Source organism: Sardina pilchardus, chromosome 7 (genome assembly GCF_963854185.1).
Source record: "Sardina pilchardus chromosome 7, fSarPil1.1, whole genome shotgun sequence".
Classification (NCBI taxonomy): domain Eukaryota; kingdom Metazoa; phylum Chordata; class Actinopteri; order Clupeiformes; family Clupeidae; genus Sardina; species Sardina pilchardus.
The window spans coordinates 3,209,878-3,225,703 of NC_085000.1; the positions used below are offsets into that span (position 1 = coordinate 3,209,878).

At 43.4% G+C, this 15,826-nt stretch overlaps 1 protein-coding gene and 2 long non-coding RNA genes across 4 annotated transcripts in view; 2 read left to right on the forward strand and 1 right to left on the reverse strand.

Moving 5' to 3' along the window:
- The first annotated feature begins 102 nt into the window (after positions 1-102).
- The window catches only part of ccdc187 (coiled-coil domain containing 187), a 39,663-nt gene continuing 23,939 nt past the window's right edge, over positions 103-15,826 (forward strand). Inside the window, exons 1-2 of the mRNA XM_062540318.1 lie at positions 103-350; positions 1,172-1,323. Coding sequence (XP_062396302.1) covers positions 1,275-1,323 — 49 coding nt within the window. The 5' untranslated portion in view covers positions 103-350; positions 1,172-1,274. The remainder of the gene's footprint in view (positions 351-1,171; positions 1,324-15,826) is intronic.
- On the forward strand, positions 4,670-6,425 carry LOC134088167 (uncharacterized). The gene is made up of 3 exons (XR_009939910.1): positions 4,670-4,864; positions 5,332-5,537; positions 5,708-6,425. It is a non-coding gene; the product is annotated as an uncharacterized LOC134088167 (long non-coding RNA).
- LOC134088166 (uncharacterized) lies at positions 6,563-8,985 on the reverse strand. 2 transcript variants are annotated; one of them, XR_009939908.1, is made up of 5 exons: positions 8,022-8,985; positions 7,368-7,453; positions 7,152-7,256; positions 6,733-6,926; positions 6,563-6,617 (listed from the first exon to the last, which is right to left on the reverse strand). It is a non-coding gene; the product is annotated as an uncharacterized LOC134088166 (long non-coding RNA). The 2 variants fall into 2 exon arrangements; XR_009939909.1 differs by having other exon boundaries at positions 6,571-6,926; positions 8,022-8,112; positions 8,405-8,985.

The following is a 15,826-nucleotide window of genomic DNA, read 5'->3' on the forward strand; positions in this document are numbered from 1 at the left end:
CTTGAACAATCTATTGGAAAACGACAAGGCTCCCAATTAGTGTGACGCAGGAGTATAGCCTAAGTTTGTCCGTGCAGGCTTCCATTGTCCAAGTCTGTCGGCTTTGTGCACCGACTAAAGTTAGGGATGTCTTTAGTCCAAGACGGGCGTCTGATATTTCTCTGTTGGTTAAGTGGCAAGCGGTGGCAACGTGTATGTATAGGGAAACGTTTTGTCGTTACAGTCTGATGCATTTTAGCCTATATTGTAGGCTATAGTCTGGCGATAATAAGGATTTTCCGAGGCTGCCCATAGGAATAACCGAGGGATACATTTGCGATATTAAATTCATTGAAAGGTTTTGGTGTTAGGTAAGTTCTATGTAATTTCTCTATGCATGTTCGTGTTGTGTTTTCACATTGTAGACTTTGTTATTGCAACATATAACAAGAGTAAAATGGTAATAGGAATTGCCACCACAACCTATACATTCGCTTGGAACGCGGAACTAGCTCCTGGGTTAGTCATAAAGCGACTCATCTCGTCAAACATTTGTGAAGTTAATCATCACTGAGTCATATCGTTTGATCGCTAAATCGTTGGCCAATGAAATTATCGAAGTTTTGTGGACGGTTTTGCTATCAACCATCGAATACTTATTTTGAAAGGGAAAGTACGTTGCAACAATTTCACTCTGAAACTCAGGTGTTTTTAATTGGAATGTGAACGCACGTGCACACGCATAGGTACAGTAATATCAGAGAGGGTTAAAGCGCATAGGCTATTTATAACTCTAACTTGCCCAACTCACAATTTTAGATAACAATATTGGTGGCACTGATCACGTGATCCTAACATTTGATAAAGAAGCCCTAATCACTTTCACCAAATATTGATCATGTTATTCCCAGCGTTATTGCCTTGTCATTTTTCTGGCGAGCCGTTTGCAACCACCTGTCAACTCAGTGTCAACCTATCACCCGACACCACGCTGTAAAATGATGTCGAATTTCTTTGAAGTACTGTTGGTGTATGCCCCAAAGGATTAGTGTGAATACTGATAGCATGCTTTGAAAGGGTTTCGTGTACACTCTCTGGTTTGGAGAGAGACAGGCTGAGTGTCTCCTCCACTCGCTTTTTTTAGAAATGTAATCCTGTTCTTCTCTACCCACTCTCTCTCTCTCCCCTCCAGCGCTCTCTTCCCTGGCATAGAAGCCTGAGCCGCTGCCCACAGTTGTCGGAGCCGTGGGTGCAATGAGGATCTGAGCGCTGCCTGCCTGCCTATCAGGACAGCCATGGCGGAGCTCGAGATAGATCAATCCAACCTGCCTCGGGTCGAAGAGGGTAAGTCTTGGCCACAGCTGTCATTGTCAGCTCCCCAGGAGGCTAATGTTATTATGTGGTGTGAGTTTTAACCCAGTGCATGCTCAGCAGGTTCTGTTCTTGTGTGAGATGGCATGGGGAATGTTTATTGTGAGGTTACGCTAGGTTACTCTTCCCGTCTGGTGTGTTGAGGCGTTTTGTCATTGTGCAACTGTAAAGTTTGCCACTTACTTGACTCATAGTTTGTATGTCTTTCTCCGAACTATACTTGAGACTGTCCCTTTGGTCTAGGATGGGCGGCAAGTTTTAGGAAAAATACCAAATGAGACTTCTTTGTTGACTAATGCATGCAGGGTGGTGGTGATGGTGGCTGCCATCTCATCTAGATGATGCATGTGGAGTCTGGATGGCTCTGATAAGACCTCAGGCTCATGATTGCCATTCCAGATGTCTCCCACTTTCAGGAAGGGTAATCACCAAACTCACCAAATGAACGCTCTGGAATTTTCCTACCTGACCTAGTATATTTTGAAAAAAAAAAAACCAGACAGTCCTTATCGCTTAGAAAGACGGTAGGCCTACTTCTCGTCAATGAAATGCCATGCTCGATACTGGATACTGGTGACTGGCATTTCCGCATGGATTAGCCGACCATAAGTGGTATGACTGTGTAACAGTTCTTAAGCTGCTGCTGTGTGTGACTAAACCATACTTTTTGTGACTGTGTTGTTGACTGTGACCTGTAATCTAGGCCTACTGGTGCAGTGGCAGGGCCATGTGGAGATCCAGTAGATGTGGTAGTACTGTAGGTGATTGGATTTATTTAGGGCACGGGGCGCTTGACTCTGCATTTCTCTCGTGGGGCAATAAACGATAGCCGCTGGGGCGGGGGGCTCCCCTCACTGACCCTCTTTCCCAGTACAATGAGTTCATTGTGTGCGAGTTTCATTTTTACGCTTAAACAAGCAGTGGGTAAACCAAACAAAGCCGCCATTGGACATCAATGAACTGGAATCTGGACGTCCCTCAATGTAATTGGTGTACATACATGAGGGCTACAGACTAAGGCCCCCGCCTTAGCCCTACTTTTTCCACTGAAGGTATTTTAATTAAATAGACAATCCCTCAAATATGGCTGCTCCCTGAAGTTCAAGGGGAGACTCCGATTGTTTGTGTAGTCCTACACGGGTTATTTGTACGAAGAAGCATATACTTCACATTCCCACACATGCTCTTCTCTGTTTATCCTGCATTCTCTCATTCTCTGTCTCTGTGTCTCTCTCTCTCTCTCTCTCTCTCTCTCTCTCTCTCTCTCTCTCTCTCTCTCTCTCTCTCTCTCTCTCTCTCTCTCTCTCTCTCTCTCTCATTCATTCTGATCCTGCCTCTATAGACCCCAAGCCAAGTATGCTCTCTTTGTTTTCACGCCATTGCTTATCAGTTCCTGGTTTTTTTTTTGCTTTGTTTTCTTTTTCATGGACAACTCTCCTGATATAGCCTGACAAACCCCAGCCCCCTACCCCTTCCCCAGACACACACACGCACACGCACACACACACACACACACACACACACACACACACACACACACACACACACACACACACACACACACACACACACACACACACATACACACAAACAATCCCTTTCCCTGTCCTTGTCTTTCCCCCGTCTTCATGTCTCTTTCCCGTCCCTGTGGAGTAGGGGTGGGCCCCTCCATCATGCCCTCTCCCCTCTGACATCCTCACATGCTGACACCACTGACCCAGAGAAAGGGCTCTCGCCCGGCCAGACAGCTATTTATACCAGGAGCCCTGGAGCGGGGTGACCCAGGCTATACTTTAAGGTGAGGAAGACATGGATCAGCCGTGGACTGGTTAGATGGGCCGGTGGGTGGCTGGTAGGATGGATGGGGCAGTGTGGAGTCAGACCTATAAATAACCTATAAAAGCACTCTGTTGCTTTTTGAATTTCTCCCTGCCACAAACGCCCACTCTCTCTTCCTGAGCCTGAGTCGGTTGATTGGTTGTGTTGTCACTTGTCCAAGGGTACATACGGAAACGCTTTAACAGACATGTCATAGCTGGAACTCCTCTGTTCCTGTCCTCATGGCTGTGTGTGCTCTCTCTCTCTGCAGCTGACGCTTCTCTCCTGAGAGTGTGGTTTTCCTTTCACTGCTTTTCTTTCATTCTCCGTTATTGTCTTGGATAGTAGCCTATACCTTTTCCTTTTTGAGACTTTTGTTTCTTCTTTCTTTCTTTCTTTCTTTCTTCCTTTCTGTCTTTCTTTATTTTTGTTTCTTTAAGTTTCATTCTCTCTGGTTTTCGTTCTTTGTCATTCTTTCGTTCTGTCTTGTCTTTCTTTAGTTTAATTCTTGCATTCTTTCGTTCTTTCGTTCTTTCGTTCTTTCGTTCTTTCCTTCTTTCGTTCTCTCCTTCTTTCGTTCTTTCTCCCTTTCTTGTGTGCATTTGTTCTAGACATGACGTGTGTTCAGACTGCTGTGAGTGGGGGGCTGTGCTGGATGCTCGGTCCTCTCAGCAGAGGAAGTGATGGAAGGGGAAGTGTGTTGTTTTTTCCATGCTGGTCAAGGCCATGTGCTCATGACTGCAGCATGTTTTCCTCCACTCTGGGCCAACACAGGAGGAATGTGTGCAGACCATCCATTCAGCCCCCTCCCCCCCTAGCCTATTTTGTCCACCGCAACTATTAGAACGTTATAACAACATCAAATACACGTCTGAGCTTGACAGAGCTGGACAGGTCCATTCAGTGTCAGTTGATTGAGGGTGCACAGGAACTTGCTTTGCCTATGGTATAATTACCACTTACTGTATTTTGTGGATGTGGATCAGCGCCAATTGCAGGTCTGATTCTGAATGAGAAAGAGTACCCTTAAGCTGTGCCTGAAGGATTTTGTGTGTGTGTTGATGTTGCCACCTGCATGCTGGGGGCTGTTCCTGGGCTGCGTCAAAACAACTGAAAAACCTGTTGGACTCATTTCAGCTCAGGCGCTCCCCAGCTGCTGTAACTCGAGCAGAGGTTTCTTTTTTTTCTTTTTTTTCCCCTTCTCTTCTCACACTGCTGCATGCTTTTGGTAGGGGAAAGAGAAGGGAGCTTACCTGCCTTGTAAGGACGGCACATTAGTACACAGACACACACAGACACACACATATATATATATATATATATATATACAGTGAGGAGAAAATGTATTTGATACCATGCTAAAGTTGCCTAAAAAGAGGAATATAAAATCGTCATTTGACAATTGATCTTAAAGGTAGGGTTGGAGATCCTGGAAAACGATTCCAGCAAAGCTGCATTTTGAAAATACACAGATCAAAAGTACCAGCCCCTTTCTTCAGACTTCCCCCCGAAGCCACGCCTCCAGAGTACAGGAACGCGCAATGCTTGTTCACGAGCAGGAAAGTGCACGAGCTCTGTTCTGGTTCACGAGCACGAAGGTGCACGAGCGCTGTTCTGACCTGTCCATGGTTCTGAAAGCAAGCATCGATTGGCTTTGGCTAACTTTTGCTAACTTTTTCTCATGGCGGATTCACAGGTAAGAAAATACCTTTCAACATCATAATGAACCTAACTAACGACTATGATTATCATTTCAAGTTATATTTATGAGTATATTAGATTAGAAGTTTGGCTATTCACTTAGTTATTTTGATACGTGTCATAGGCTATAACCTAAACTAGCTCTGGCTAATAATCATTAGCAAGACTAGCCACCCGCTACCCAAAGTTAGCTAGTTAGTTTACTTTTGACGCTGTAATGTGCATTTCATGCAGATGCATGCATTTCGTGCATATGTGTTTCGACGTAACAGTCCTATTTCATACATAGCAGGCTAACGTTACATTCCGTAATGATTTTTGTAGTAACAACACTGCTTGCCAGCGAACTTTACACGAATGTTTGCCCGTGTTGACGATTTATTCAAGTTTACAGTCAGTAACTTACCAACGAAAGTGTGATTCGTTTGAGTTTTAGCTGTATGTATTATATCATTTATTTAGAGCTCCCATGATGAGAGCCTCGCTGGCTCTGATTGTGATTACACGCCGCCGGAGCCATCCACATCCAGAGGGCAACGTCAGCGACAGGTGAGAGGAGCACGGGGGGGGCTGAGGAGGAGGCAGAGGCAAGGCACGCGGAGATCTGACAGGGGGTCTAGAGTTGAAGAGTTGAAGAGCTACAAGCCCAAAGGATGGCAAGAGAGGAGGTTTTTATCACATTTATTATCAAAAATAATATTTGCCTCTGATAAAGGTACAAACCATTTTCTTTATCTTGAAGAGTGATTAGTGTGTGCTCACCTGCCATGCACTGTATAATATTTTAAAGACAGAGCTGATCTTTATTAATCTATTGTATTTATCTGTTGCTTCACAGGCCAGGATTGAAACACTAAGTCTAGAACAGAGCCTTCAGCTGCTACGGCTCAGCCTGAGACGTGACCCCAGTCAGATGTTTGATCTGCTAGACCAAACATTTGGTACCCCTCCACCAGGCCTCCCAGTTCCAGGCCAACCCACCTGGTGTGTCTGCTCAAACTGCTGGGAAATGCCCACTGATCTAGAGAGAAAATGCTGTGGACAACATCCAGATTCATGCATCTCAATGCTGCCACACCTATTTATTTTGTCGGAGGGGGTTCTTCGCCTTGCTAGAAGAATCTGGAACGATGTCCGGGCAGTTACGCAGCATACAGACAGTATGTTGTGTGGCAGTATGGCGCACTTGGTCATGGTCGGCGTGTCGTCATACCCAGTTGCTGCGTTTGGAGGATTCGGCAGTGTTTTCCAGATCCACTTGGGCAATATAAAGGGTTTGTCCCGAGTAGAGTTTAGTAAATCTGGTAGCTATGTACATAGTTAGCTTTATTTATTTCATTTATGCACGTCTCAGTTTTGTTCTGCACCCTGTTTGACTTTGTTTGGTCATCGTTCTTAAATCATCAATGCATAGGCAATAAATCTCTGTTTATTTCAAAGAACTATCTGATTGTGTTCTTCTGAACATACATTTTACCTTGCCATCCCTGCTCATTCATTAGAAATGATCAAAAAAGCCAAACAACCAAAATTGTGTTAACAACTGTTTATTGAGATATTTGGGGGGAAACAAACAAACAAAAACAACCATATAATACTAATAAAAAAATACAAAATCTTAAATACAACTATGTACAATTTCAGGGAAACTGTTTCCTCATAGCTGATGCATCTGGTCAGTGCTGGCTACTAGGTCAGGCACATGCTGCAACACTGTGGGGCCTAGTCTGTGGGTGGAGAGGCCTGTGCTGTTTAAAAAATACCAGTCACAACCACATATCTGAGAGTAATAACATTTGCAACTTTTAGAATACCAAAGGGGCATTATTATAGAGGAAGTCTTGTGAATATTTGCAGGTGTACCTGAAACGCAGATACTTGACGATGTTCTTCAGCCAGCTTGCCTCAAGAACAATTTCCCACAATCTCTGGTGTGCCAAACTGCCCTGTTGTATCCAGTCTTTCTCTCTGCTGTCCTCCAAAGGGCCGTGGTGGCAGGCACCAAGGGCCCACTCATGTTCTCCTGTGACGTGGTGCAGGAGTCCCATCCACAGGTCCTGAGGAGAAATAGTTACAAAATGACTTTAAATAAGGGATCTCACAAACAGAGTGTGCACAATGACAAGTCTGACAAGGGGTCCAAACTGTTGGCCAAAGTAGAGATTGTTCTAGACATAAAATGACAGTTGGTTATTAGTATGACTGTGTAACCCATGTTACAGTTCATATTACTACTCGATTCAGAAACACACAAATTACATCATCTGTGATAGGTTACTTACCATGAACTCTTCATAACAGCTTGCAGCTTTGCAACAATGCCAGAAATGGTTGCAGACATCTTTGCTCCATGTCAGTAAGTCACAGCATCCCTTTTGCTGCCCTGCCTGGACATTGAACAACAAAGGTTTTAAAAGGATGTCAACAAAAGTTCACATCAAAAGGTTGATGTAGGTAATGTACAAAGCATACAATTGGAAAGGAGATCCAGAACATACCGCTACAAGTCTTTTGCTCAAGTTCTTTGATCCATGCTAGATGTCTAAAGAATGGTGTATGCCACTGTCTTTGAACGGTCCTTTAGCTAAAGTTGAAAAAAGAAATCATGGTAAATAAACCAATGAACAATCATAGCAATATGGTGATGCATGTAGTGTAGCAGAAATGTATTAGAGCTGTGAAATCCTACAACCTAGGCATGGATAAGGAAAACCTTACTATACCCTATACAGGTGAAAAGTTGTAAACTGTGTAAACATTGTAGTCAAAAAGCTTGATCTGGTGCGTACAGCTGGCATTGCCTGATAGTATATACTTTTAGTTTCTCAAGGCTAGCTTTAGCCCTGGTCGAACAATTTTGACAATAGAAATAAACAGCAATCAAACCTATATCAGTATCACTGCAACATTCTTAGACAGCAAGCATTTGAAACCCAAGCAATCTAATGTTAGCACGTATAATGTTAGATAAATACGAGCTATAGAACAACTGCAAAAGGCAAAACTTGTGTTCAACAAGCCCACTTGGCCAGAGCTGTAGTAAGACTAGGGAAGCGGTACTCTAAGTAAAAGATAAACTGACCAACATATTTCAAATCGTTAGCCTACATTGACCATCCAGCTTGTTGTCAACATAAAGTTCGGATACTCACGTGTCAGAGCTGTCAGAATTGTGGATACGGGGGAGGAGGGGGTCTCTTGAAACCTTGTTTCACGGGTGTAGATGTTGTGCCCTTCACGTAACTAACAAAACAATAAATAAGAGTCATCAAGTTAGTAAATAGTTTAGAAGCATGAAATAAATGCCATGGGGAAAAATCTTCACGGATATACAAATAACTTTGATTAGCGATTGAAAGCAGTAACGTTGACATACTTCGGTGTTAGCTAACTTAGCCAAACATGCAGGGGCATTGCAGCTCGTCTACATCGTTTTATCCTCTCACTGGCTGAATACTTGTTAGAAACGACAACATACTGTCCTAAAGCATTAACAAGTGCTCTCAAACATTATAAAGACATAATGTAATCTTACCTATCCAGTAGAAATAGGGCCACCATGGCATCCGTTTGCAGCTCTTGCTGTTCCTTTAGCTGACGCCATCGAACAAATGCAGCAGCACCGATGGCCACTCGGGTCTTGGCTGTCTTCGTCTGCCCTTTTTTTGGCAGAAGCCTTCTCAAAACACAGTCTTTCTTTTTCGGCCCGTTGTTGGCACCTTTTCTGCCATAATGTTCAAATCGTCGTTGCCGTATCTTGTATGCTAACTATACGTTTAGGAATGCTACGTGCTAACCAAGCTGGCTCTAGCTTCCTGGCAAGCTTCAGGGCGAGCACACGCAATCAGCACGTTCACGAAGAAGGGTACGCGCAGAGGGAGAGGGAGGGGGAGGGAGGAGCAGAGTGCAGTTTGATAGACGTAATCAGAATCCAATCGTTGTCAACGGTCCGCTCAGTATGATTGGATAGTGTTTTTCCTAGATTTCTCGTTCTAGACACCACTAATTTTTTTCATTTTTGTGTCAAAACTTTTAATTAATTGGTTGCAATGGGGGTGCGAAGAGTATTTCAAGCAATATATTAAAAAATGCTCCAGAGAGTATGCTCCAAACAACTCCTACCCCACCTTTAATGTCTTAATTCAAAAATTGAGTAAAAATAAAACCGCTAAGTACGCCAATTTTCTTTGTGATGGAAGAATGTTTCGTAAATAAATAAATGTTCTTCCTAAATGCTAGGGGGAAGTAAGTATTTGACCCCCAATGTAACCCTATGGGAATTCAACACATAGGGTTAACATAGGGGCGGGCAGATTTTTATTTTTTAAGGCCAGCTATTTTATGGATTCAGGATATTATGCATCCTGATAAAGTTCCCTTGGCCGTTGGAATTAAGATAGCCCCACATCATTACATACCCTTTACCATAGCTAGAGATTGGCATGGTGCTTTTTCCAGTAGGCCTATTAGCCTGTTTGATGCTCATTGAGCTCAATGCAAATCAAACAGGCTAATAGGCCTACTGGAAAAAGCACCATGCCAATCTCTAGCTATGGTGAAGGGTATGTGATGATGTGGGGCTATTTTAATTTCAAAGGCCAAGGGAAATTTATCGGGATGCATAATATCCTAGATCCATGAAATAGCTGGCCTTTAAAAATAAAAATCTGCCTGCCCCTATGTTAACCCTATGTGTTAAATTCCCATAGGGTTACATAGGGGGTCAAATACTTCCTTCCCCTAGCATTTAAGGAAAACATTTATCTATTTACGATACATTCTTCAATCACAAAGAAAATTGGTGTCCTTGGCGGTTTGATTTGTACTAATTTTTTGAGTTAAGGCATTAAGATCAATTGTCAAATGATGATTTTATATTCCTGTTTTAGCAGGGTATCAAATACATGTGCTCCTCACTGTATATATATATATATATATATATACCTTCACACACACACACACACACGCACACAGTCACACACCCCTACACACACACACACACACACACATACTGTACCTTCACACACACACCCCTACACACACATACCTACACACATACTTACACACACACACACACACACACACACACACACACCTTCACACACACACACACACAGTCACACACCCCTACACACACACACGCACACACACACACACACATACCTACACACATACCTTCACTCACACACACACACACACACACACACACACACACACACCTTCTCACACACACACACACACGCACGCACACGCATACACACAGCCAGCTGAGTTGAGCCGGGGCTAAAACTCTCCCTCTCATCTGCTGCACAATCTGCCGGGTCCAGATTAGGCGTAATCCCACCTGGGGTTCGCTGGGCCGGACTGCAGCAGGAACAATAGCAGCAGGTGGTTTATCCAGTTAAGGGCTCAGCCAGACTCAATGGGGTTTCCCCGCGTAAGGCCAGTGTTGGCTCGAGCTGCACGCCTTTCCCCAAATGCTCTCTGTCCATTGGCATGTCTGGACAGAAGCGTGCGAGGATTAAGCCGTGACACTCGACCTGTTTGAGAAACAATGCTCGGCATGTAAACAAACATGTCGCAAGGTCAGTCCCGAAATGTCAACAACACGTCAGATGTGTCGAGTGCCTGCTGCTTACACACCTCTAGACAAGAATGTTTCTAAAACATTTCTGAAACGCTGCGCCTATCTACAATGCTGTAACGCCTGTCCTAGTTTGTGTTAAGAACATGTTGAGGTAAGACGTGTAGAGATTGGAGAGGTGCAAACGCACACCAAAATCGAGGTGGAGGCAACTGTTGTAAGCTTATGGAGAGAGAGAGAGATGCCGCACACTCCGAGTTACAAGTAGATTATTTATTATAAAAGCGGTAACGTTTCAGCCTACGGCCTTCTTCAGATCGCATGCAGATCGTTACCGCTTTTATAATAAATAATCTACTTGTAACTCGTAGTGTGCGGCATCTCTCTCTCTCTCTCCACAAGACATGTAGAGCTGGCAGTGAGACAAAAGATATATAACGTATAGTGGCTCCAGAGTTTGTATAACGTATAGAGGCCCCTAGACCTTGTAGTGCTCCTGAAGTGTGTGTGTGTGTGTGTGTGTGTGTGTGTGTGTGTGTGTGTGTGTGTGTGTGTGTGTGTGTGTGGGGTGGGGGGGCACAGATGGACTAAGTTGGCAGCCAGAAGGGAGTTAATTAGCAGGGAGTCATAGGAATTGCTGATGAGGACCACACACACACACACACACACACACACACATCTCTCAGAGCTGCAGATCCTCCCTTGGCTGTTTGCAGACCCATAGACAAAGGCCCCATCTTCAATGGTGCTCAGTGCTCAGGCTGCATTTGTGCAAAAGCTGCTTTAAAAGGCTCATTGTTGGAGATCAGTAGGGCAGGTACGGAAAGGGAAGGCGTGTGTGTGTGTGTGTGTGTGTGTGTGTGTGTGTGTGTGTGTGTGTGTGTGTGTGTGTGTGTGTGTGAGTGTGGACTGTCTTTGTTTTTGTCTTGGGGGACAGTGAACACAAAGAGCCCTTTTTGTGCCTTCTCTGAAGAGGGAAAATGTCAAGGGACGGGACCTCTTCTGACCCCCTAAGATGACTTCTGTTCAGATGTGTGTGTGTGGAGAGCATTGTACTAGGTACTAACTTGGACTAGGTGCACAATTAGCTGAGGTCAAAGTATTGTATACATCCTTATACTGATTTGATTTGAACGTGATCATTGGTTTGAAGCTTTAACCTCTGTGATGGAAAGGCAATAGAGATTGAGAACGTGACGTAAAACGCAACGCATTTTGGGAATAGGTGGCCCAAAATTAAGTTGTTTTACTGACGTGCGGGAACAACGAAGTGCAGTTGTCGAAATGCCGTTTACCTGCTGTGTTATAAAATTCAATAGAGTAACATGAAGCTTATCTTTTATAGTTTTCCAGCGTGGAAAAATAATAGTATACGTCATGTTTCAGAGGTGACAAAAAGGCGAGGAATGGCTTGGATAGCAGCACTAAGGAAGCGCGAGATTATAACTGTTTTTCACACAATTTTTTCACGCTTAGTTTTCATTATTATCATGCCAGATCATAGACCCAGACCCACTAGTTTACATGGGCTGGCATCAGGCGAGCCAAACGTACCCATAATTCTTTGTGTTTTGATGACTTTGGTCACATGTCTTAGCGATCTCTATCTCCAGTTAACACACTAAATCATGTGCCTCCACCCTACAGTAGTACTGTTAGATTAATTACATGGCATCTGGCTTTAAACTGCTTTGCCCATAGGAGCTGCAGGCAACTGTAAGACAAGAAGAGGTATGTGTGTGGGTGGGTGTGTGTGTGTGTGGGCTGATGCAGATGGAGACTAACTATGAGAAGATTACTAAATGTTGGATGGAAACAGCCAGGGAAAATGAGTCAAAGTTTGATGTAAACATTGAGGGGACTTTGGTCAACGTGTATATAGCAAAGAAAAATATTGGGTAACCCTTTACGGTCATGATCATGATGACTTCTTTTTCTACGAACAATGTGATTCACAATGTGATCACTTCTCGTGAAATTCAGTTCAGAGTTATTGTAGGCTACTTGAATTATCACGAATTCACGCATGTAAAACTTAATTCAGGGGAATATACAAGGATCCATGAGTCATTACTGATGGGAAGCTAACGCTTAGTTAATCATGTTTATGGCCCCTCAGTTAATGTGGTGAATAGGTCCTCCTTCTTTAACATTGGCGAATAACGTTATTGATGTTGGCGACATTGTGAAATGGCATGATTTGAAGGTTAGTTCAACCAGTTGGGCTGGCCTATACCGATATGGACCGATACGTGTAAAAGTGTTAAAAATGGCTGATATATCAACTTCTTCTTAGTTGCATAAGAGTTTATCATGTTTGTGACTCCTCAACTAAAGTGGTGAATGTCATTTAGCGCTTAGAGAACTTGCACAAGTTGTGTTTCAATCAGAATTTGATTCAAATCATCATGATCATGCTTGTACCCACCATACGTAATGCTTTAGTTGATGCTGTTCATGCAGGAGGTCACGAACGAGAGACTATGCACTCACGCCAATTCTTAATGATCCATAAGATGATAAGGAATGAATCAATGCCTCATCATGTTATCGGATATTGGGCAAGGATGTGCCAGAGTTTATATGGACCGTGGTAGGCCTACCGTATGTAGGCCTACTTCAGTGAAATTGATTGACTCATGACCACAAAGTCATATTTCACAGGAATATTGCCACACCCTATTAATAGTGCCAGCCTATTAATCATCAGTGAGTGATTGACATGTTCAATATGTACGGGATAATGGACGACACGCCGTGCGGTTATTCAAAGTTAATGCACGTTCTAGACGGTGATACGGCCCGACGCGAAGCGGAATAACCGCACGGCGTGAAGTCCATTATCCCGCTTATTCCACTGTTGCCACCAAAGATTCTAGAACAGAGCTCTGTTCTAGAATCTTTGGTTGCCACTCCGTTGTGTTCGTTTCCGGTGCTAATTTAGATGTTTTAATCGCTAGAACTGTTTTGTTTGTAGAACTACTTTTCCCAGACACATTTCAACTAATTTCTCAAACTGCGGTTACTAGTTCTAAATGGTTGGTTGCTATGGCCAAAAGCCAGTCGTTAGTTCTAATCTACCGTTGTCAAGCTGGCATATCCCAAGATTCTGATGAACGTTACCTTTGAAAGATTGCTATTTTTCTTAGCCTACTGCCACCTAACTAGCTAAATGACACCTCTGTCATATGCTAAACGTTACTATGATCTGAACGTCTGTATTTTACAGCTTGTATGTAACGTGACAGTGCATTTAAACTGCACTACAAGTTTGGCGAATTAATATTCAAGTGTAATACGGCCAACAAATTGGAACTACTTCATAGCCGTGCGTATAGAGAATGGGAATGTGACGTCGCGGACATTTCGCGGTTGCGCCGCGGTGGCGTCTGGGATACATACGTGAGGCCACTTGTACGCTGCTGCCAATGCTGTACCATTGTAAACATCGTAAAACATTGCTAACTCGCTGTTTCTAACACTGTTTTTCACACATCATGGGACGAACCTGTTGTGTTGTTGGATGTAACGTCCGTGCCCACGATCGTCAGGTAAAAAAAATCAACAACGGAGTGTCTTTGTATTACTTTCAGGGTCTCACGTCCACTCTCCAGACGGTCTGTCATAGGGATCCATGTTACCGATCAAAGATATCTTTTCTATATAACGTTTCCTCGCGTCTGGCAGGAGCTTGTCTCTGTACGGTCCATTAGGGGAGCGCCGGGTCAATTGAGACACTTTTCAGTTAAACGATCTTTTCAAAGATTACGTTATGTACACAAACATTTTTATCATGTGATCAACAACTCACATGTGTTGTGTCTTAGTTACAAGTGTAATTTAACACATATGTTGGATGATCGCGCTGTTTTCAAACTTTGAACGTAAGTTGACATTTGTCTCAAATGCCCCACCTATGCGTGTCGTTTGAGACACATAGGAGGGGCAATTAATACAGCATGTTTTAAACAGAAACTACTGACCTTACTCACGTTTTTATGAAGCATATCGGACAACATACTAGTGTACTCGTCATCCCGAAAATGTCACATTATTTCTCGCAATATAACTAGGTCAAACAAATATTTTTGTCCCGTGCGTAACTTCTGATCAAAAAAAAAATCTACCGCATGTAATATTTGTTTCCCTCACTTCGCTGAATATCTGTGGATTCATGTCATACACATGTTTTGTTCATTCAAAATATATGTTGTTCATTCAAACAAGTTGTTGTTAACTCAAATCAGTTGTTGTTCCTCGCAAAACAGTTATTAATTCGGTGATTTATACAGATATTGATCGTGTAATGTGGCCACATCCGGGTTATAGCGTTAGGGACATTTAAACAGCTGTACCAATTGAACCTCCAGCGACTACTGACACTTAAACCTGTTTTGCTTCTAAACTTCAAAACTATGACATTGCATACTTTAGGGTCTGTTTAAGTACGAATTCATCTGTTGTTTGATCATACTATTATCGCATGGCACCCAAAATATAACTTTTGATCACAAAAAAACTACCGCATGTAAGATTTTACTTACCGTAGACGAAAACCGGTTCCCGCTAATAACTTTTGAATGGCGTGACGTAATTTCACGAGATTTGCCAGGATTGGTAGGTGTTATGTGCTAGACGTAGTGTCAAAATCTGACGGCTCAAGCTTGGATGGTTTTCGAGGAAATCGCTGTGTATCAATTGCCCCATGTCCCAATCGACCCGGCGCTCCCCTACTACTTCTACTACTAGTTTTTAGCATAGTAGCCTAAATGTTTACATCTAGTGTTACTGTTTTGGCTAGCCGATCTTGTTCGAAATATCATAGGTTTCCATAGGTTTCTTGTTTATAATTCGCGCCGCGGCCTCACCTAATGGAGGAAAACGCCCTTTTTGTCCCAGAATGCACTGCGCCGCTAACTTCCGTTCCCATTCTCTATATCTAGTGAGAACAGTCTGTGGCTTGGGTGAGAATAGTCTTTGATGATGCTGTGACCCTTGCCCTGGATGGCCTCAATGGAGGGGAGTGAGGATACAGTACAATACAGTTACACGATCAAATTGTATGGAGAGACCAAATAAAACGTGGCACTTTGGTGGAGATGTTTGGTTGCTTCGAACTTCATCTCTGTTTGGATCCGAGTGAATTAACTGGGCTAGCTAACGCCGGTGATCCACTAGCACGCGATGCGAACTCCGCATCGCACTATCCCCATTCATTTCAATGAGAAGCGAATTCGCATCCCGCATAGCATTCTGGGTACGCGTTGCGTCGAGAGCTGTGGTTGCGTTGCGTTGGAAAAGTTCAGCAATCCCCAACTTTATGCAAATTAATCAGTCCATCGCGAGCACATCGCGAGGCAAGTATCCAATAGT